This window comes from Mesocricetus auratus, unplaced genomic scaffold (assembly GCF_017639785.1).
Source record: "Mesocricetus auratus isolate SY011 unplaced genomic scaffold, BCM_Maur_2.0 Super-Scaffold_100007, whole genome shotgun sequence".
Taxonomy (NCBI): Eukaryota; Metazoa; Chordata; class Mammalia; order Rodentia; family Cricetidae; genus Mesocricetus; species Mesocricetus auratus.
This window is the reverse complement of record NW_024429191.1, coordinates 44,204,423-44,227,664: the sequence shown is the minus strand read 5'-3', so window position 1 is coordinate 44,227,664 and position 23,242 is coordinate 44,204,423. Positions and strand designations below refer to the sequence as shown.

The 23,242-nt window shown below is 43.1% G+C and overlaps 1 protein-coding gene across 1 annotated transcript in view; it reads left to right on the top strand.

Moving 5' to 3' along the window:
* The window catches only part of Myocd (myocardin), an 88,143-nt gene that overhangs the window by 58,549 nt on the left and 6,352 nt on the right, over nucleotides 1-23,242 (top strand). Inside the window, exons 7-13 of the mRNA XM_040748866.1 lie at nucleotides 3,552-3,727; nucleotides 6,763-6,888; nucleotides 10,789-11,054; nucleotides 11,804-11,957; nucleotides 18,890-19,786; nucleotides 21,962-22,105; nucleotides 23,077-23,205. Coding sequence (XP_040604800.1) covers nucleotides 3,552-3,727; nucleotides 6,763-6,888; nucleotides 10,789-11,054; nucleotides 11,804-11,957; nucleotides 18,890-19,786; nucleotides 21,962-22,105; nucleotides 23,077-23,205 — 1,892 coding nt within the window. The remainder of the gene's footprint in view (nucleotides 1-3,551; nucleotides 3,728-6,762; nucleotides 6,889-10,788; nucleotides 11,055-11,803; nucleotides 11,958-18,889; nucleotides 19,787-21,961; nucleotides 22,106-23,076; nucleotides 23,206-23,242) is intronic.

Sequence of the window (23,242 nt, the reverse complement as noted above, 5' to 3'; positions counted from 1 at the left end):
TGCAATTTTGTTAGTCCCAGTCAACGCCAAGAACGGAGAACCTACAGACGGCAAGCTGATACCATTTACCCCCTTATTCCAAATTCTCCACTTCTAGACTTTAAGTTATTATAGTGTCTTGGCTTGAGGTCACCACTTGCCAGTGGTCAGAGTTTGGGGGTGCCTTAGTTCACTGGGCGTCTTCAGTGTATAATGTGGACAGAGGGGGACCTGTTGCTGCTCTATTGTACTCCCTGCCTGCCAGTCAAGGCAGGCTGATGATTTTCCTTAAATAACAGATGGTCCCACCCAAGGGTTTTATGGCTAACAGGGAGGGGGACTGGGTTAGCCACCCTCTTCTGAAAAGTGACTCTGAGAGTCCAAAGGCTGGGAGTTCACTCTCAGTTCAGTCATTAAATAATCACATAAACTAGAACTTTGAATATCCCCAGCACCCAAGCAGATCTGAGAAACTGGGATCGTGCTTGGGCTGCCTGTGCCTGTTTGAGGACTCACAAATCTCTTTTATTTTAGTTTTCACTATTACACAAATCTGCCCCCCCATCTCCCCTTTCCTGTGAATATAATCAGGTCATTGTGTAGTAAGAGGAAAGACATTATCCCTCTTTCTCCATGATTCTTCTAACATTTCTATCCATGTTATAAAGTGGGACAATTCCACAATTCAGTTCATTTCTCCTTAAGTTTTTCACTTTTAGGATGCCATATTCTGGTTGACTTGGGCTGGGGGGGGCATTTTTGTCACATGAAACATCAGACCACACAGAGAAGGCTTAGTCCCCTCGTAGTGAAGGAAAAGGGAAGAGGCATGAGACAACGAACTTCTCAGAGGGCTATAGTGGGCAGAGAAGACGGTGCTAAGATCACGTACAGGGGTCTCTGAGACAGTGAGCAGCATGGACTCAGGGCGTGCACCAGGTAGATCTCAATGACATGCTGTGGTCTCCTGCAGCAGCAAACACCCCCCCTTCTCCTGTCTACGTGATCCTCAGTGGCTCATGTAAAGACTGTAACAGGGACAGAAACCTCTTTGCTATATTCATAAACTGGGATGAAAATTCCAATGAAAGCACAGTTCATAAAAGTGTTTTCAAATGGGTAGAGTAGACAACATAGCCATATATTCATGGAAGCAACCAGAAGGCACCTCCTTAGAGCTCAGGTGTTGATGCCCCTGAAAAAGGAAAATGCACAGAGTCCTTGATGCAGGAAAATGACATGCAGAGGCTTTCTTCAGGGCTTAGAGTGTTTGGAGAGCTAAAAGAGCAGAGTGTGTGACTGACTCCAGAGGGATGGGGGGCTGGGAAAAGAGGAATAATGGGACAGAAGAGACTCTGGTCGCAATGACAAAGTTGATACACATCTAGTGAGTTTTTCTAACTGGAGGAGAAGCAGGTTTCTGACATAAATACTAACATTGACTTATTTGGGCTTTTGGTAAATAAATGATGTCTGTAATTCTCTGCACTTTCCTAATCTTCCATGTTTTTCATTTTATTTTTAGTTTTGAGATGAAAATTTCTCTCTTCCCTTTCCTCCCTCCAAACCTTCCCATGTACCCTCTCTCCACCATACTACAAATTCATGACTGATTTTTTTTCACTAATTGTAGTCATACATGTATAGACATATGTATTTCTAAATATAACCTATTCAGTCTATATAACTGTCTGTATGTCTGTTTCCAGGGTTGACCATTTGGCACTGGACTTTTTTATGCTAAAAATGTATAAGAATGGGTTTGGGTTATAGTTAGGTTGTAGAATACTTCCTAAGCACGAACAAAGCCCTAGTTTCATACACACACACACACACACACACACACACACACACACACGTACAAGGGTGAATTTTAAGTGTTCCCAATATGTTTTAAGTGAGGATAGTCTTTTCTCTCATGTGGAAAAATCTAAAAAAAAAACAAAAAACTTCAGAGTAGGAAAAACATAAGTTCCAGAAATGTGTGTGTGTGTGTGTGTGTGTGTGTGTGTGTGTGTGTGTGTGTATAGTATCATTTTCAGTGTGGGGAATTGTGCCTGCTATGTAAGCACACTACACTGAGCTATACCCCAGGCCTTGAACAGTATATTTTACCCAGTCCAATCTATTTAAAACTTCTTATTTTGCATGTATCTTTCTGTATCCATAGACTTAAATCTAAAGAGACTACTAACTCTTATTGTGAGGCAGAATGTGTCCATTAGATATTTTTATACTACATGAGTTTTTATCGTGAGCTGTCCACCTCGATAATTATAACAGCAACAATGACTTCTATGCATGACCCATGGAGCAGACGTCCTGGCATCCAAGCCCGTCCAGGTTAGTGGGCTTCCCATTGGAGCTTCCACTTACTGTGTCCTTGCCTGGCCTTTCCTGACTTGACACACGGATGTCCAGAGAGCCTGTGACACATGCCAACAGTGGTGGTGGTGACAGGCCCCAAACCACATTTGTTCCATTCCGCCCAGCTCCTCGAGGCCTTTGCAATCACCACAGTGAGAGCTCCAGTTTCTTATCTATACCGAGCAAGAGTCAAAAGTTCTTGTGAATGTGATTGCAGAACGGGGGCTGGAAAAGCTCCTGATAATGCTGAAATTCCTTTGAAAGGGCGGTGCTAAGAACAGGGTCAGAAGAGCGTTGTGGCTTTGGCACTTTGTGTACTGCTTAGCTGGACAACAAACTGTAGAAGAATGGGTGGTGTCAAGTGTGAGAAATGGGTCAGGATATTGTTATAGACCCATCTGGGCTGATGGCCTCTGTCTCTAACACAACTTCTATGTTGCCCTAGAAAGACAATCCAGGGGACAGAGGAGTCTGAAAGTGGGTAGGGGGTGCTGAAGGACTTGCAAAGATACAAGGTATTAGACATGAAAATAAAATACACATACTAAAAAATATAGGAGTCAAGCTGAAGTCTCTGAGGTAGATTTTTGGCTTTTCTAGTTGGTGGTACCTTGGTTGGGTGGCTCCTTGGCCGTGAAATCCAGTGATGATAGCTAAGTCTGACATCTAGGAATTTAAACTTAGTAGCTGGCCTCACTTCTCCTTATTAGTGAAGTTTGCTAAACATTGTGTGCCATGTGCCCTGCTTTATCTTTGAAGATGAAGCAACTGGCAAGCTGTCATCTCGATTCTCTCGTGCCGGAAAGCCCGAAGGAGAGGGGCAGTCAGTCTACATTATCTTCCAGCAGCCTCACAGCACGCCCATTCCTTCTGCCGTTCCTGATTTATTTTCAAAAGGACATAGGCTCCAGAGAAAGAGTCAAGAGATGACTCAGCCTGGAAATAAAGTTTGGTGCACGGCACTAAGCTTTGATACATCACCCGTTTCCCCCAACAACAGACTTCTTTTTTTAAACACACGTTCTCATGTAGAAAATCTAATTGTTTAAAACATATTTTCACTCTTCTCCAAACTCGCCCTACACTGGAGAGCGAAGCCATGTGCTTCTGGACAATGTGCATAGGGACAATGCTTAGCAGTGTCTCCAGAACAGCTCTGTGATGCTCCAAGCCACTGATCCCAGCTTGGTTTTTCTCTCGCTCAGATACAGAAGTGAGCTTCTCCAAATCAGCAGATGCATTTGCCTTTGAAGAGGACAGCAGCAGCGATGGGCTTTCCCCAGATCAGGCTCGGAGTGAAGACCCCCAGGCCTCTGTGGGATCACCCCTGGATATCAAAGCCACTGAGGCCCCTTTGGCTGGTCCTCTGGACACAATCCAGGTATAACAGACAGACTGCCCCCACCTTACCATCTCGTCAAGTCACTTAGATTTCATATGAATACTGGTATGGCTGCTGTTGTTTGCAACCCCTGTCTGCTGCTGCTGATGGTGGTTTTATCCTGAGTCAGGGTCTCATAGTGTAGACCCTGCTCTCAAGTTCAGGATCCTCCTGGCTCAGGCTGAGTGATGGAATTACAGTGTAAGTCACCACACCAAAGTTAACCGAGGATGTATTTTCTTAATGTCCCTTCCCAACATATTAGGTGCAGGTACTTTGGGTCACAGAAACATGGAAAACCCTCACAATGTTAGCTTTCGACTCACCTTGTAAGCAAGTAGATAACTTTACCTCCATTTCATGCATCAGGTAGTTTGACTTAGTGAGATCACATGATCGGTCAACAATCTCCAGGCAGGACTGATATCCAACTCATCAGAGGGTCTCAGGGGGTAGGAAGAGGAAATGCTGACTATCAACAAAGCAGGAGACACCGGTTGCTTCTATCCTAACAGGTGTCTGCCATTCAGCCTGAAGTCAACACACACACACACACACACACACCACTCAGCTCAGTTTTCATTCTTTCTGGACAAACCCACACATACTTAACAGTGAATGTGTACAAAAATATGAAGCACACTTATAAAGAATAACAATGGGTTTAATAAAGTACATCTCTGGCCCCGATGCTCACATTGGGCCCCTACCTACACTGGACACTTCATATCTCTTCACATGAGATCACAGTCCCTGAAAGATAAGTGTCACTGATGCCAAGGATCACAGACAAGGGACTATTGCTCCAGAAGGCTACGTAGCTGTGTGAATTCCAGGATCACAAAAATGTCACTCTCTCATGAAGCCACATGATGGAGACTATCCTCAGCCAAACATGATGGCATCATAGGACCCCAAGAGATGTCAGTGAGAGGGGAGCACACTTAGTGGGGACGGAGAAAGAATGCTATGGAATATGACATAGGAGTTCTTTCAATCCTGGTCCACAACACTCCTCTCCAGAAAGAAACCTCTAGGCCACCCTCGCCCCAGAACACTTCACTCTTTCTGGTGACCAAGCAAATGATCAAATGGGAATTAAACATCTATGCTGATTATCCCTTACCCAAAATGCTTGGGACCAGAGTGTTTCGATTTAGAATTTACTTGTATCTATTCATGATAATATGTCTCAGGGATAGAATCCAAGTCAAAACACAAAATTTATTTATGTCTTAGATATGCGTACATACCCACAGTCTAAATGTAGTTTTTATATAGTACTTTTTAAAAATTTTTGTGCACAAAGCTAAGTTCTGAATTGTGGCATTTTCTTCTCATGGTTTCTTGTCAGCCTCAGAAGGCTCCAACATTGGGATCTTGGATTAGAGATGCTCATCCAGAGGAGAAGTTCGCAGTAATGTTTATTTAGGGTCCAGTTTTCCTGAAAACATGATGGTCACTTCACTGGTCACTGTTATTCCTATCTCCACTCCATCAGAGCAAACGTAAAGCTGCCAAGAAGAAAATGTGATGTGGGAGGGGAAGGGAGGAGTACGAAGCAGGGCTGAGTGTGTGTTCCTTGTGCAAGAGCTCAGCATCAAAGCATCCCCCTTCCCCAGCACACCAATGCTGAGCTTCACAGTCAAACAGCCCTGATAACATCAAACACTCGGTCAGACCACTTGCACGAATTCTTCTGACAGCAAATTCCCGGCTTCTGACTGAACAATGGTCTTGAGGAAAGTTCTTTTCTGCTTCCTCCCCAGCAAAGGGGGAAGAAGGATCCAAGCACTGAGCAATGCAGAGAAAATGCAGGAATGGCTTCTTGTCTTTTCTCTCAGAAAGCATGTGTGACAGACAAGGACACTGAGGTTCTGAGAGAAAAGTAGCCCGGAGACTTGTGACAGATGCCAGGGTTCAGGGGATAACTGAGAAGTTCTGGCCCCCAGGAGGGACGTAAGGACACCAGTCCTTTGTGCTGAGTCATAGCCTAGGAATGTAGGAAAGGAAGAGAAGAGAGTTATTCCTTTCATGGAACACTCAGCAGACAGAAACATACCTCTCTTAAAAACATGTTTCTTTACAAGACACACACAAATACATTGATCCATGTAAATGTATACATACATATGAACAAACACACGCACATGGATGTATTAACTTGTCCCTGTATTCTGGAAACTCTTCCTCTTTCATATTTACCTGCTATAATATACATTGATATAACATACATATAAAAACACATGTACAGACACACATAGACACTCAGATGTGTACTAACATACACATAGATATTTATATATTTATGTCTCAACATATGCATATACATAAGTGTGTAAACATGCACACATACATATAATCAACACATGCATACATGTTTGAATGAATGCATGCACATGCCTGAGAATGTGCTTGTACTTATTACTACACACACACACACACACACAGACATATATATTCACAAGGACATACACATATGAATATACACAGAGATATGTGTACACATATATGCACACATATATGCCCAACAATGAGACATGTACATTTACAAATACACATGGATGCACTCCCACATATTCATACACACTGAGACACATATTCATAATTTTGTCTATACACATATGCACATATACAAACATTCCTACAATGAGACACATATATGTAGCTCTATATTTACACACACACTTGCACACCTACTTAGGCATTAGTCACACTTATGCACACGTGTCATTTTCCCCATTTTGCTTGTTCTTTTTTCTCAGAACTCTCTGCTTTTCCTTTCTTTCTCAATCTCATTATTATGTAGAGCTCTCCTTCAAGGTGACCAGATGTCCCAATTTGTCCAGATCAAGACAGAAATGCACCCCACCTTCTGGAATTGGCACTGAGGTTGCCCTTTTATCTCCCAGTGGTACCCTGGGGCAGGTGATGTTATCAGGACAGGAATCCAGGGTGAAAACAGCAAATCTTAAACTAAGTGGTTCAGCACCTCTTATTCCTGTGCATTAGTAACAGTGCAATTTGGATTTCAGGATCTTGCTCCTGGCTCAGAAAGTGACAAGAATGATGTGGCCTCCCAGCCAGGCAACCAGTCAGACTCTGGGAAGCAGGCCCTTGGACCCCTCAGCACCTCTATCCCTGTGCATGCTGCTGTAAAGGTATGAATTTATCTAGCCCCAAGCCTCTGCCTGATGCCAGGCTCACTGAAGCCATGTAATGCAGGGACTTTCAAGTCAGTCCTGCGGGCATGAAGAGGGTCACAAGGAACCACACACACACACACACACAGGTTCAGACACTAGAAATGTCAGAGTGGCCTAGAGTGACCTATGTCATACACACACACACACACACACACACACACACACACACACACTCAGCAGCACTGGGGAAGCCTGCATGTTTCACTTTGGGAATATAGTTGAGCCAGTCATGGGATTTCATTAGTCAAGCAAGGAAGTACATGCCTGTAATCCTAGCACTCAGAAGGGGGGATAATGGGATAGTTCATGACCAGCCTGAGATACATAGCACAAAATAAAAATTTTAAAAAATGAGTATTTCCCAAACTCACCCTGAGGAAAGACACAGCTGACTACAACTCACGCAGAACTTTTAAGGGCCATAAAACACATCCGCAGCCATTTTATTTATGTGAAGGGAGCGGCACTGAAGCCTTAGGGATTGCAAGACTCTAACACATGTGGGAGATGAGCATGGGAGAAGGGGTTACACTCACAGGAGACAGCCAGTGGTTACAACTGTGTTTCATACTTAATTTCCCATCATTGCTTCCAGCAGTTCTGAGAGCAGTCTCCCAATTAGCTGCTGGATAGTCCTTTGGCTTTCGTATAATACTTGGTACTAGCTAACTTCTATTGGAGTTGTTGGGAACATGCTTTTTTTTTTACCTCCAGTGCCACCTTTAGTACCTGCCAACATGACTCTTTGGGGTTTTTGTTTTAGGTTGTAAGTTAATGCAATAGTCAATGACAAACTAGTAGTTTTTATCATATGAGTGGATGGCATTGGAGAGTAGTGCTGCTCGCCGAGTATTCAAATGTTCCATAATTCAAATTAGTAAAGCTGCAAACATCCCCATACCAATAATGTGTGCTGGGAGCTGAAAGGAAGGACAGACAACTGAGAAAAATCCATCCCCATGCAAATTCCACTGGTCTACGGGGCTGCTTGTCTATGGATGCCTGCCTAGCTCTTCTAAATGGTCAACACCTAAACACAAATGGCCAAAGATGCATCACCTCTAGGTTCAACGAGACCAGAGGTTCTCAACCTGTGGGTCGTGACCTCTTTGGGGGCCAAACAACTCTTTCACAGAGGTTTCCTATGACCATCTGCACATCAAATATTTACATTATGATTCATAACAGTAGCAAAATTACAGTTATGAAGTAGCAGCAAAAACAATTTTATGTTTGGGGGTCACCATAACATGAGGAACGGTATTGAGTGGTTGCAGTATTAGGAAGGTTAAGACCAACTGGTCTAGACACATCTAGAAGGCTTCTTGGAAGGAAGCAGCTGAGCTAGAGTAGAACTCAGTCCGACTGACTTGATATGATTCTCATGGGGCTGGAGAGACTTCATAGATAACACTAGGAAATCATAAAAATCCTGTCTAAGAGGAAGGTACCAGGGAATCTTCAACAGGGTGTATCACAAACCAGCAGGAACATTGCCCCACCCTCTAGTCTAGCTGGGTTTTCAGGCCATTATCAACCATAATGGTGTCCTGTGTAAGTGCAGAGAAGGTTTGGGCAGGCACTTCTCTAGAGATATGGAAGTTTTCAGGATTCACAATGCTGTTCATCTTTAGGGAGATGCAAAGTTAAAACCCCAATGAAATGTCGTGCTATATGCATTAGGGTAGTTTCCATCAAAACAATGTGGAAATAACAAGTGTTGACAAAGATGTAGCAAAGCTGGAAGCCCCACACACTACAGGTCTGAATGGAAAATGCTTAAACTGCTGCAGGAAGGTTTGCCATTTCCTCGGTGAATTAAACATAAATTCATCATGTGGTCTAGCAATTCCACTCCTTCAAAGCAATACCATTTGCCATATTTGCAAATTTGAACCAACCCAAATGCTCACCAACTGATGGATGAATAAAGTCATGGTATGGCCATGGCACTAAATATTATTCAGGCATATGAAAGGATGCCATATCAACACCTGCCACAACATGAATTAATCCTGAAACACATTATGTCAAGCACATGAAGTCAGACACAAAATGTATTCATCTGGGTCTCACATATAAAATGTCACAAGACGGAGATTGGATTAGTAGGAGCTGGGGAGAGTGGAGTGTGTGGAGTGATTATTAGTGGTAGAGCATTCATTTGGGAGCAATGAGAATTTTATAGGACTGGATAGATATGATGCTCACGCAAAATTGAGAATGTATAAAAATGTTACTTGCAGCCGGGCAGTGGTGGCACATGTCTTTAATGTCAGCACTTGGGAGGCAGAGACAGGCAGAGCTCTGTGAGTCTGAGGTCAGTCTGGTCTACTGAGTGAATTTCAGGCCAGCCCTTAAAGCTACAGAGAAACCCTGTCTCAAAAAAAAACTGTTCCTCAATAATTAAAGAGGCTCCCCTGCCCAGGCAGTTGGTAGCCCAGACAGGGGAAGGAGGTTGGATTTTATCCTCCCTTACTCCCTCAGCAGGTGATGTGGCCACTGTCCTGTACCTCAACATGCTGAGTTGTTGAGTGAGGAGAGCACACAAAGCTTTCCAGTCATTATTCATTAGTCTCCAAGAAGGAGACTCAAACAATAAAAGTGCCTGCAGTGATAGGATGTCTAAGTCAGAGTAAAGAACACTGAAGTCACTGTGCTTTTTAGTGATTGAAGTCTGGAGGTTGTGGCTGGAGACTGTGCCTTTCAGCTATTCAGGAGCTCCCTCTTCTGTACAATTTTGGTACTACAAACACTCATGCTCTCGTTTCCTTTCAACCAACTGTAATATAAACAGGTTTGGATTTTTTTTCTACTCAATGATAATAGACTTATTGCTTCCTAATATATGAAAGCCTTTTGACTTCCAGAAAAGGTTATGTATAGAATTATCCCACAAAAGTACAAGTGTTACTTTTATGATCTTAACAACTGTGTGTGTGTGTGTGTGTGTGTGTGTGTGTGTGTGTATGTGGCTGTATACCACAGTATATACACGCATAGCATACTATAGCATATATGATATATGTGTAGATCAGAAGAAAACTAGTGGAAGTCAGTTCTACCCACCATTATGGATTCTTGGAATGAAACTCGAGGTTTGGCAGCAAGAGCCTTTACCTACTTAAACTGGCTTTTATATTGATCTTTTTATGGTCTTTAGATGGAACACTAAGGTCCAAATTAAATAATGCTTTGCTCGTCTTATCTGTGATGAAACTTAGATATATTAAATATATGCAGTGACATCATATTCACACGTTTGTCATAATCCCCAAAGTTGCCCCTTTAATTCCCCTCACTGTGTGCAGATCATAGTGACTCCTGGAAAGGGCACAGTGAGTGGGTAGCCCTCCCCATAGTAAAGAATCATTATTTCCGAGGGTGTGGCTTCCTGTCATGCATGAGCGTTTTGGAAAGGGTGAGAGGAAAGCAAGTGTACAGGTGTGTTTGGGTTTGAGAATCACGTTCTGGGTCTGTAGAGACAATGTTAACATTATCTAAGCCCAAGTCCTTGACAAGTCAGCTTACCATGTGTTTAACTTGAGGTGCTTGCAGGCGCCGTCATGAGAGACCCCCACATCAGAGTACTAAGCTATGTATAGATGTTACCTAAGCCACTGAAGCTCAGGCTTCTGTTTGACTCCACTCCTGGAAAAAGTTCCAAGAGCTCCTTGTATGACAAGAGGTGCCTATGTGCAGTGAAAGCGAGGATTTCATGGCAAATCTACGAATCTGCTACATGACCTGTGCTGGAAACTATGCACCATGCCTTTGCTGTGTTTCCAGGATTTGAGAAAAACCTCCTCACCATCATCACCTAAAATCCAGGCCGTGTCTCCCTTCTCTTTGCAGTCCAAGTCTTTGGGTGATAGTAAGAACCGCCACAAAAAGCCCAAGGACCCCAAACCGAAGGTGAAGAAGCTTAAATACCACCAGTACATCCCTCCAGACCAGAAGGCAGAGAAGTCCCCTCCACCTATGGACTCCGCCTATGCCCGCCTGCTCCAGCAACAGCAGCTATTCCTGCAGCTGCAGATCCTCAGCCAGCAGCAGCAACAGCAGCAGCAGCAGCAACAACAGCGGTTCAACTACCCTGGGATACACCAACCACACCTCAAGTGAGTACGGTGACCTGGAGTGGAGGCTTCTCATGACGCCTGCAGAGTCCGCTGCTTGGGACCAGTGTATCCTGTACTACATCATGCCCTTGTTTGGCATGTTTGGAGCATGACTCTCTTTAGAAACCTTGCACACATTTTCAGTACCATGAGCTGAGAGGAAGCAAATAGACCAAGGTTCTTTGGAGAAGAGGGCAACTCCTAGCATGTCCAAACTTAACTGTGGAATGTCTAAGAATGCAGAGTTGGCTTTGCTGGCAATTCAAGTTCACTGCTAAAGAGCTAAGTGACAGCTTTGGAGATTGACCCCTGAGCCCAGGCTGGGCACCTGTATTTCTAGGTCCTATTCATATTCCAGGTGGACAAACTCTTCCCGAATACAGTTAACATGAAGATTGTTTCACCTGTCTTTAGCCACCCCTGGGTCACAGTTTCAAATATATCCAAAGCTGAGCATGATCGAGATTCATACGATAAGCACGGGCCCCTCCAGAAGAGCCCCTCAGTGAGGTCATGGGTGGGCATGCATCTCCACTATGCCATAGTCTCCATCACTCCTCTCTATGTACTCAAAAAGAAGCTGGGAGAGTTTCTGTAAATGGCTGTCCAGTTCGGGTTATTGTTTCTTCTCTCCCATCCTCTTCTACATATTTGTTACCTGCCTGATTCCTGTAGGCAATTACTCTGTGACTTGCTCCAATTTCCCCACACAGGTCTGATTGTATTCTAAGTGACTCTTTGTTTTTCAGAGAGCCAAATGAACAGATGGTCAGAAATCCGAATTCTTCCTCAACACCACTGAGCAATACCCCTCTGTCTCCTGTCAAAAACAGTCTTTCTGGACAAACTGGTGTCTCTTCTCTCAAACCAGGCCCCCTTCCAGCAAACCTGGATGATCTCAAGGTATACAATTTGATCTATTTTTTCTTTTCTTAAAAAAAAACAAGCACAGAGATATGTTGTCACTAACATCTTTGCCACCTGACTTCTTGAGCAAAAAAGTAAAAGAGGGAGAAAGTGTGGGATACACCCAAGGGTGTTGGAGAATTTATTGTGCAGTGTTCAAACCCAAACCTGCGGGCCCTGCCTTGGCCTCCCCAGACTGTTCCATCTGGAATCTACTCTTTTCTGCATCTTAGACTCCTTGTTAGCATAAATGAGTTATGAAGTGTCAGTCAGGATAGAGCTTGGCACAAAGTAGAGGTATGAGACTTATAAAGCTTCTAGAATGTTCTAAAGTAATGACAAATTTCATGATGAACCTTTGGCAATCTCTGGTGAAATAAGAAAACTAGACACCACAGGAATTGCTTTTCGTGTAGCCAATGTGTCCATATTTTTTTTTTGGTTTTTCGAGACAGGGTTTCTCTGTGGCTTTGGAGGCTGTCCTGGAACTCACTTTGTAGACCAGGCTGGCCTAGAACTCACAGAGATCCGCCTGCCTCTGCCTCCCGAGTGCTGGAATTAAAGGCGTGCGCCACCAACGCCCGGCTTAATGGGTCCATATTTTAAAGTAGCCTTTCCACCCGAAATTGCTGACTATACTGAAAGAAAGTGGGTGGTTTGGGTTGGTTCTTTTTGTTCAATACAGATTTGTTAATAAGGATCTTGATCCTCACTGAATAAGAAACAAGGTTGGCAACCCACTATCAATAATATAGTTTAAAACAATGCCCTGGTCCTTTATGTTCCCAAATCTGGGAACATCAGCCCTGAAGTGACAGCACATTAAGTGGCATGTGTATGCTAGCAAGTGGTTACAGATCACAGACCACAGGGATCTACATTCACTCAAATGATTCTGGATTTCTAATTGAACCTGGTATGTTTCAAATCAAGCCTTAAGATTGATGTATTCAGCCTTCTGTGCAGTCTCCACCATGGACTAAGCAGTATGGATGCAGTTTCTGCATGTATAACTGTTACCCACCCCCTAATCACTTTGTCAGCAATGACACTTGCTTGTCTGGTTCCTGCTTTACCTACTGCTCTCCAAGAACCATCTTGAATTGTTTTTCTAAAATCTTGCATCCTTAGAGGTCCTCATAGCATTCATTGTGCCAGTCCTGGCCATTTCTCCATTATCAGTCCCATTATTACCCTCAATTCTATCCTTAACTCTCAGTTAGCAATCTGGTTTTTCTTTTTTGGGGGGGTTCAAGATGGAGGTGGGATAGCAGTTATTACAAATTTAAGGATATCCCATGGCTGTCAAGAAATGATAAGATGTGCTACATATGTTGATATAAATGTTCCTCTGTTCCTTATACAGGTTAAAGAGGTTTGTTTCTGTCTGGCATTCATACACCTAGACAGACACTAAGCTGATAATGATAATCTTTGGATACATGTGGTCACTCCCCTACATTTCTCAAGCCATTAGTCCACAGATATTAAAGATTACATTTTACCTGAAAATATTACACTAAGTGAAATAAGCTAGGTGCAATGGTTCGGCTTACCTAACACTCAAATAGACAGATTCGTAGAGACAGAAAGTAGAATAGAAATTACCAGGACCATTCCAGTAAGAATAATTGCTTAATATGAACATAGTTTGAAACTAGAACAATGAAAAATTCTGGAGATGGATGTCATTGTAGATGTGCTTGCCGAAGCTAAACTATGTAGCCGCCAATGGCCAAATGGTGAAATTTATGATTACTTTACCTTAGTAAAGTTATTATTTGCTGCTAAGTCATTCTGGATCATGTAGGACTGGAAAGACCCAGAGAAATCATGCTGGTATCATTAGGCAGAGTCCTCCAAGGTGGTTCCCTGTGGGCATCCAAGCCCAGAAGCGTTGATTGTTGACAATCACAGTAATTAGGACAAGTCAAGGACATGGTATGGTGGTGGTGGTGGTGGTGGTGGTGGTGACAGTAGCTACCACAAGTTAGTCAATTTGCAAGTAATGAAATGGGGCTCCAGTTTAAGTAGCTAATGGCAAAGGCTTTGCCATTGCTGTGAAAGATGAGAATAGAAAGGAAGGGGTGAAAAGAAGGAACTTGGCCAGATTTGATCTCTCACTTGGTGTGTGGGAAGACGTGTCCCCAAGTCCTGGGAAAGTTATACCAAGAGCAGAATTTCAGTGAGTCTAAAAAGAAGGATCAGTGACAAGTTCATTCAGGTTGGGAATGCTGAGTAGCAACCAAGAGAAAAACCTAACCCACTCCTATGATAAGAAACACATTAACCACACTCAACTCGGCTGTGCTGCAGGGATTGGGGGCATCAGCTTTAGAGTCCATGGCAAAGTGGGGAAAGCTGAAACTAGAAAAGTGAATGAGACCATGAGAGATAAAGAAAAATGAGTGGGAAGGAAAGAGTAGGGGGTAAGAAGAGGAATAAAGGAAACTCACAAAGCACTCATAGGAGGAATGAGGAATTTACAAAGGTGGTCCCTCGAGATAATTAGGAAGGTAATACAGTATAGGAGATGTTTCTTTAGCAAATATTCCACTGCATAAAAGTAAAGGGCACTGAGAGGAGTTTGGTTTCTCCTTACAGAGATATTAGGGTTGAGACAGCCCTGTGAGAAAGTGCTTGCCGTACAAGCATGGGGACCTGAATTTGATCCCCAATACTTGTGTGTCATGATGATACACTTGTAACCCCAGCACTAGGGAGGCAGGAGCAGGAGCATCCCTGGGACTCCCTGGCCAGCAAGTCTAGCTCAGGCAATTTCCAGTGCAATAACAGACCCTGTGGAAGAAAGGAAGGGAGAGAGAGAGAGAGAGAGACAGACAGACAGACAGACAGACAGACAGAGACAAAGAGATTAGTAGTTTTTCATAGCACGTGTTGTTTTTTAAAAATCCTATTTCTAATGAATTAATGTGAGGGAGAGTGAGAGGAAGAAACTAAGAATTACGAAAACTGGAAAAGTATTTGATGGAAAATTGTCCATTTTAAGGCAAGCTAGGTAGTGCCAACGTTTCTATGTGTTTAAGAGCACTTTTCTTTCAGAGATAGATACAGAGCGGCATAACAATTAGATTATAAAATGTGTCTCAAAATAATGTAAGACAAATAGAGAGGGAAGCAATATTGGCATAAAATGATAATTGTTGAAGTTGTTTGATGGGCATATGAGTCCTTTATGTTTTTCTAGCTGCTATTGAGTATGTTAGAATTTTCCCATAATAAATGATTTCAAAGTTACCAATAATTAGAACACGGTGAGGAGAGAGTATTGAGCCTTCATCTCACACAAGCCCACAGAGCCAAATAATCGGAAATTTTCAAGGGAAATTGAACTAAAAAAGTATTCATTTTCATTTTAGAATGTTATCTGCATTGTTTAATAATGTAGCCAAATTATTCGATGCAAGAATAGATTCTAAAAATAAGTATAGAACTCATTAATTTTAAGTAACTCAAAATTAAAACAATAATGAGTTGCCTTCTTGCACTTTTTCAAACCAGGAAATATGAAAGAAAAAAATTGGCCAGCAAGACTTTGACAAGAAGCAGTGTGCTGGATGCCAGCAAAGGCGGCCATGGTGCTTTTCTCATAGCTTTTAGTTGATTGCAAAGTGACATTTTTCCAGTTGAAACATGATCGCGGACAGCAAAGTAAATGGCATTTTAATAGCCAAGAGCCAGAGAAAACATGACGTTATGTTTCTTCCAGTCTGAAATGCATGTGGACACATTTTGTTTGACAACAACTACTTTTAAATAATTACGCTGCCCATAAATTTCTGACATGCTTTCCTTAACACGCCATGAAAAATTTCCATAACTTTTAGTATTCAATAAAAGTTTTATTTTTAATAACAGCAAATCATCCAGTCACCTAGTTAGCATTCCACTCCTGGACATTTAACTTGCTGCCAAATGTTTTGCTATTCAGAACAAGATTTTAGTGGCCTCTGTACATACATCTATTATTTTCTCTGGTTATTTCAGATAACTACATACATGCTAAATTGTTGGCTTAAAATATATTAATATTTTTTAGCCTGATGTAGTGGCACACACCTTTAGTCCCAGAACTCAAGAGGCAGTGGCAGGCAGATCTACATGAGTTCAAGGCCAGCCTGGTCTACAAAGTGAGTTCCAGGAAAGCCAGAGCTACACAGAGAAACCTTATCTTGAAAACCCAAACAAACAAAAGGAACCGACATGCATTTTTAAAGCTCTCAGAGGATATAACCAGACTTCTCTCCCCTGAACAGTCTGTTGCAGAGCCACGTGTCGAAGCAGCTCCACTCCAACATGAATGTGTTCATGTGTGCCAGCGCACGTTAAGATGCAGCCCCCCCCCAGCTCAGTGGTGTGGGAGGGGTAAGAGTACACATCTCACCCATTCCCAGACACTGTTAGGCTGCTGCTCCCAGGGACTTATCTTAAGCAGGAAGAGAGTAAAGTCCTTCAGCATGCCAAGGCCTTTATTTCATCGCTGCTTTGCTCACACAAAAAGCCACTACTTACTTCTCTGTTGTTGGGTGAATCAAAATATACCTTTCATTTTAATTGCATTACTTCTTAAATTGCTAACGATCATACACATATATTATGGGACATTTTAAAACTGTTTTTGTTTGTAAAGAGCTGGGTCAGATGTCTTACCTACTTTTAGGTTAGGTCTCACTCAGCCTTTTACTTTTTGTTAATTTTTGTTTATTTCATATGTATGAATGTTTTACCCACATGTTTATCTGTGTACCATGTGCAGGCTAAGTACACACAGAGATCAGAAGAGGGTGTCGGATCCTCTGGAACTGGAATTACAGATGGCTGTGAAACGCCATGTGGGTGCTGGGAATAGAACTGGAGTTCTTTGCAAGAGCAACAAGTGCTCTAAACTGCCACACCACTTCTCCAGCCCCCCTTTTTCTTTTAGGATGATAAGAACACTTGATGTGTTCTCATTTGGGCAACTTAATCGTTTGTTGCCGCTGATTTCTTTCCAAGAATTGCTATTTGAATTTGAATTTTTGGGTATGTCTTTTTGATTTATCAATGTTTAAATTCTGATTGGGGATATTTTTTAATTACTTCATTTGCTTTTGTGATCATAAACTCTGTCCCTACAGGAAAGCTTTCCCCATGTATTCTTCTGTTTCACAGACTCGTTGGACCTTAGGTGTTTAATGTGTTCCCTGCATTACTCTCAGAAGTGATGCATCTATTTAGAAATGTGATGGACTATTAAGAAAATACAGTGCGGAATACACTAACTAATGTTTTAGCAGATGTTCATCTATATAATTTTACAAGCAAACATAACTTTAAGTGTATGCGTGCTATTTAATTTACTCAAAATAGTGTGAACTCAAACTTTCTTTCAGTTAATAATAAACCATAAACAATTATCCATCTCTCAGTGTTAACAAACTTTCATAGCTTTAATCTTAGAGGATCCTTGGTACCCCATCATTTGCAGTAGTTTTTATTTAACCAGTTTCCCATGCCTGTATATATTTCACAGTTTACAAGTTGTGAACTTCATAAGAATGTGGAAATTAATTAGTTACATGTGTATCAATATAATAATAACGGTCTTATATTGAACAACCATTTTTCCAGACACTATTCCAAATGCTTTTAAAATCCATTTATGTCCTTGCAAAAATGTATAAAGCAGGGATTAATATCCCACTTCAAAGAGAAAGCACAGAGAATCAAGAAGGTAGCGACAAGAAGGGCCTGGTTCTATGGCCGTGTACTTTCTTCAATATGCAACTGCTATCCAGCCAGTCTTGAAAGTGAAAATAGACCCAATGTATAGCTGGGCATGGTGAGGTATGTCTGTAATCCCAACACTGATGAGGTGGGGCCAGAGGATTAAGAGTCAGAGGCCAGCCAGACAAAGGAAGATCAAACACAAACTGAGGAGGTGGAGAGTAACAACTTGTCTACCTTGTGCAAGACCCTGGGCCCCATCTCTTGAACAAACATACATTTGTGTCTATGGATAGTCATATATACACATTCCCATCTTCCCCATTCACTAACCTCCCCTCCACAGTGATATTCACATAAAGTCTTGTTCTCAAAGTCTGGTCCAACAGAGGCATACATGTCCTCCTGGGACTGTTTTGTGTGGAAAATCCTGGTCCCCAGCCAAGATCTATGTTGTCTATCAAGCCCTGCAGTGAGTAAAGGGTATATGTTCAGGTTTGAGGAAGTACATATGGCAGAAGAATCCAGAATGGCTGACAGTTATTGTGGCTTACTGTTAGACTTGCGTCTAAGACCAGGCAGACACCAGTTTTCCACAGAACTGAGACAGGCTGAGATGGGGTTGGGGAGCTGTGGCTTAGGTGATTTTACCATTAGATTAAGAAAAGCATTGCCATGACTATGAAAAACAGGGCAGATGTGGTCTTCACTACAGTGATTTATTTTTTTCATTACAGTGGTGTGAAATGATATACAATCCATACACATCAAACTTGAATTGATGTTTGACTCTTGGGTTAGTGAGAGCTGACAGTCCTTTCTATTGGGCATCAGAAGTGGTCCCTGGGTCCAATCTGGTCTGTGGCCATGGGAATGGCTGATGTCTCATACAGGCCGTGTAGCTCAGCTGGTTCGTTCCACAAGCTAGGTGTATTCCCTGTGTTTTTGGATTCATGGTATTTTCACATTAGGATGGACTTATTAGGAGATGAAGTTTTTAAAAGACTTGTTAAAAGTCCATAAAATTGGTTTAAATCAGAGGCAGGAGAGACCTTACAAAGAAGCATTAAAAGAGAAACGGATACATATTGTAAAGTCCCACGTGTGTATCCCATATCCCAAAGCTCCCTAAATAACAAAAACAAATACACTGTGAGCACACCTCACCCGACAATGCACTAATGGCGCCCTTGTTCCTTTAGGTGTCAGAGTTAAGACAACAGCTTCGAATACGAGGCTTGCCGGTGTCGGGCACCAAGACAGCACTGGTGGACCGGCTGCGACCCTTCCAGGATTGTGCTGGCAACCCTGTGCCCAACTTTGGGGACATCACAACGGTCACCTTTCCTGTCACACCCAATACCTTGCCCAGTTACCAGTCCTCCCCATCAGGCTTCTACCACTTCGGCAGCACGAGCTCCAGCCCACCCATCTCCCCTGCTTCATCTGACCTGTCGGCCGCAGGGTCTCTGCCGGACACCTTCACCGATGCATCACCTGGCTTCGGCCTGCATGCCTCTCCGGTGCCTGCCTGCACCGACGAGAGCCTGTTGAGCAGCCTGAATGGGGGCTCAGGTTCCTCGGAGCCCGATGGGCTGGACTCGGAGAAAGACAAGATGCTGGTGGAGAAGCAGAAGGTGATCAACCAGCTCACCTGGAAGCTGCGGCAGGAGCAGCGGCAGGTGGAAGAGCTAAGGATGCAGCTTCAGAAGCAGAAGAGCAGCTGCGGTGACCAGAAGCCCCCGCCCTTCTTGGCCACCGCCATCAAGCAGGAAGATGTCTCTAGCTGTCCCTTCGCGGCCCAGCAAGTGTCTGGGAAGGGACAGGGTCACAGCTCCGACAGCCCCCCTCCGGCCTGTGAGGCTGCTCAGCTGCTGCCCCACTGTGTGGAGCCCTCAGGCCAAGCCCATGTACTCTCATCCACGTTTCTCAGCCCCCAGTGCTCGCCACAGCACTCGCCCCTGGGGGCCCTGAAGAGCCCGCAGCACATCAGCCTGCCCCCATCGCCCAACAACCCTTACTTCCTGGCCTCCTCCTCCGGGGCGCAGAGAGAGAACCATGGGGTCTCCTCACCTAGCAGCAGCCAAGGGTGCGCACAGGTAAGCACATATGACCTGGCCAAAGGGTGGTGTCTCAGGAGGTGGGAGATGGACTCCTGCCACTAGAGAGCTGGGAAAGCTTTCCTAGAGGCTAAACAGCACCTCACTTGATTCTGCCATCCTCGAGCCTGCACAGGTAGTCTTGGCATCACCGGTTGGCAAACTTTCTCTATAAAGGCTTAGAAGGCAAACGTCTGAATGTCTGAAAAATTATAGTTCCTGCGCCCAACTCCTAAGCTTTACCTTTGTAGCAAATATGCACCCACAGACAGATTGTAACTGTGCACAACTTTCCAATATAAAGTTATCTACAAAATCAGGCCCCAAGCAACATTAAGCTTGTGGGCTATTGTTTGCTGATTAATGTTCTCAGAACTGCTCAGTAGCAACCTTTATCATAGCCCAAATCATTCTATCCAGAGACCCAAAAGGCAGTTGGGCATGGTGGCACTGGTCTGGAATTCCAGAACTCTGGAAGCTGAGGCAGGGGATTCCTGTGAGTTTGAGGTCAGCTTAGGTTACATCCTAAGACCACATTTTGGGGCATGGGGTGGGGTGGGGTGGTAGTGACGTCGAGACAGCTGTGTGTGAGAAAGCACTTCTACTTCTTCTAAATTCTTATCAAGTGTTTATTGGGACCTACTATGTGCCAAACTCCACCACAAGGGGGAAAACTCTACTCCTGTGAGAAGAGAGGTGATGAGGAAATAGAGGATCTGTCTTGTGGAGAAAGTAGAGAAGAGCTGGCTGTGGGAGAGCCTGGAAGTTTGCAATCTTCACTAGAAGAGTCAGGAATGTTGAAGAGGAACCTCAAAGAGGCCAAGGAGGAAACATTGTTAATATCTGGGATGAAGGCATAGGAGAATCAGCAGGGGGAAGGTTCTGGGGCTAAAAGTAGAATGTTGAAGGATCAGAAAGAAGGGCAGGATGTGTCTGGGACAAAAAAAAGAACGGTAGAAGGAGAAGGGAATAACATCACTACACCCAACACGATCAGCAAAGACTTTCCCTTTGTTCACGGAACTAAAGGATTATTAGAAAGTATATAGAAGACTATTTGAAGAGGAAAACTACATTGTCAAAAGATTATAAAATCTAAGGGGATGATGACTCACATTGGGTACCTGCCAAGCCAAGTATTAAGAGGGATAAACAGAAGCCATCTTGTCTACCATCACAACAGCCCTGTGACTCCAGTTTAGTGTTTTTCTTTGCCATCGAGAAAAAATGAGATCCAGGAAGATTGAACTCACTGCCTAGAATGCCAGAAGTAGTTGATTTTAAACTTCATAATGAAATGTCTCTACTCCGGGGGTGTGAAGCATATGACTAGAGGTAGCAAGAACACTTACCTAACAACACTTCAAATCAATGCTACCCACTCCTGAAAGAACATACTAGGAGGAATGGGAACTAAAATAGCTTATCAACACCATTCATAAACAACTATTGCATGCACAGTGCCCTAGGCAACAAAGGTAAAAATAGCCCTTGGGCCATGATTTTTTATTTTAAGGATATCGCTGCTATTGTGGAGGAATAAGATGGTGCAATGATTTGCTGTTTACAAAGACTTATAGGACAGTAGCAATTTCATGCAGAGCAGATAACATGACTGATCTATGGCATTAAATCACACAGTTCAGAAAGGGCAGGAAGGGTGAGATTTACAGTAAAGCCCTGGTGGAGTCCTGGAAGGCTTTGTGACCAGTTAGCACTAAAATGGGGAAGGATACGTCAGGAGTTCAGTAGACTTGTCTTTTGTCCACGAAGCTCAAGAGTTTTTGAAAAGTCTAAATGGAAAATAAATATTTCATGTGAACAAGATAGGTAGGAAGAATGTGTAAGGCATGGTTACAGGAGGAGAATTTAGGTTTGTGGTACTAGGTAATGCCTATAGTCATAGAGAACCTTGAACTCTTACACAGGTCAGGTGTGTGGAGTCTCTGCTATGGATAAGTGTGGATGCTATGCTGTGGCAAATAAAAGTTTGTAATGCATTGGTGGCACATGCAAAGCCAGATTTTAGATTTTTGTCGTCTGCTAATAGAATTCAGGCAACTTTGTAAATACCAGAAACCTGGGGGCAAAAAACAGGGGCCGGAAGTGTCAGCTAAAGCCACACATTCAAGTATGCTGCTGACTCTTTAATTTATCACATCTTCCTTTCTACAGAACTCAGGGGCGCATGAAGGCCATCCTCCTAGCTTCTCCCCGTCATCTTCCAGCCTCCATCAGCCTTTCTCTGGCACCCAAGCAGACAGCAGTCACAGTGCTGGGCTCAACCCTTGTCCCAAAAGCCCAGTTATTCATCCAAAGGTCAGTAGCAGAGAAGCTGACAACAAACCAGCTTCTGTGAGGGTAGGGATTGAAAAGGGAGCACAGGGGAGAATAGTGTTGAGACAGAGATGGATGTATAGCAGATTAATGTTTTAAAAAATAGAAAATTGGAGTCAAAAGCTGAGTCTCTGTAGAGGATTGAGAGATGGTACTCATTAGCTGGTGAAAGAAATGGAGATTTAAAGAGTCAGGATGTGAAGAGTTCCCAGAGCAAAGAGAATGATGGAATAATACAGGTAAAAGGTGGACATGCCATAACTGAGCCACACAACTCACATCCACAAAGGAAGAGAAACCCTCACAGGCTAGGCACTGACAGAAGACCACACTCACAGTGACTGTGTGGAAATGACTCAGTTTGGAATGAATTGGCCTAGGGAATGAATTGCTCGAAAATCTTTGTACTGGATTGAGCTCATGCCCATTTCTTAGCATCCAGTAGAAAATGATGCACCCAGTAGGTATGGTGGCACACACCTTTCATCCCAGCACTCAGGAGGCAGAGACATGTATGTTTCTGTGAGGTTTTAAGGACAGTCAGTCTACATAGTGAGTTCCTGGATATCCAGGATTACACAGTGAGACCGTGTCTCAAAAGAAATAAAGGAAAGAAAGAAAGAAAGAAAGAAAGAAAGAAAGAAAGGAAGGAAGGAAGGAAGGAAGAAAGAAAGAAAGAAAGAAAGGAAGAAAGAAAGAAAGGACAAAAGAGGGTACACTCTTTATGGGAGTAAATAAATTGGTGAGTTCTATTCTAAAAGTCCATCAACAATGAATCTATAGTGACATAAACTGGTGTTAACCTATTAGTGTTGTTTGCTATCTCCTCATATTGGGCTTTCATTATTAGTACTTGGAGTGTTTTTTTTTCAATGTAGCCTGTGGTTTCTGGAATACAAGCATTGTCCCTTGGGACCCATGGATTGAATGTTGTTTTCTGTATCCACTTGCAGATGACTGGCTTGCAATCTTCTGACAAGGTGGGGCCAAAGTTTTCAATTCCATCCCCAACTTTTTCCAAGTCAAGTTCAGTGGTTTCAGAGATAACCCAGCCCCCATCCTATGAAGATGCAGTAAAGCAGGTAACCCCATGGTTTGTTCTATATGGTTCAATAAATG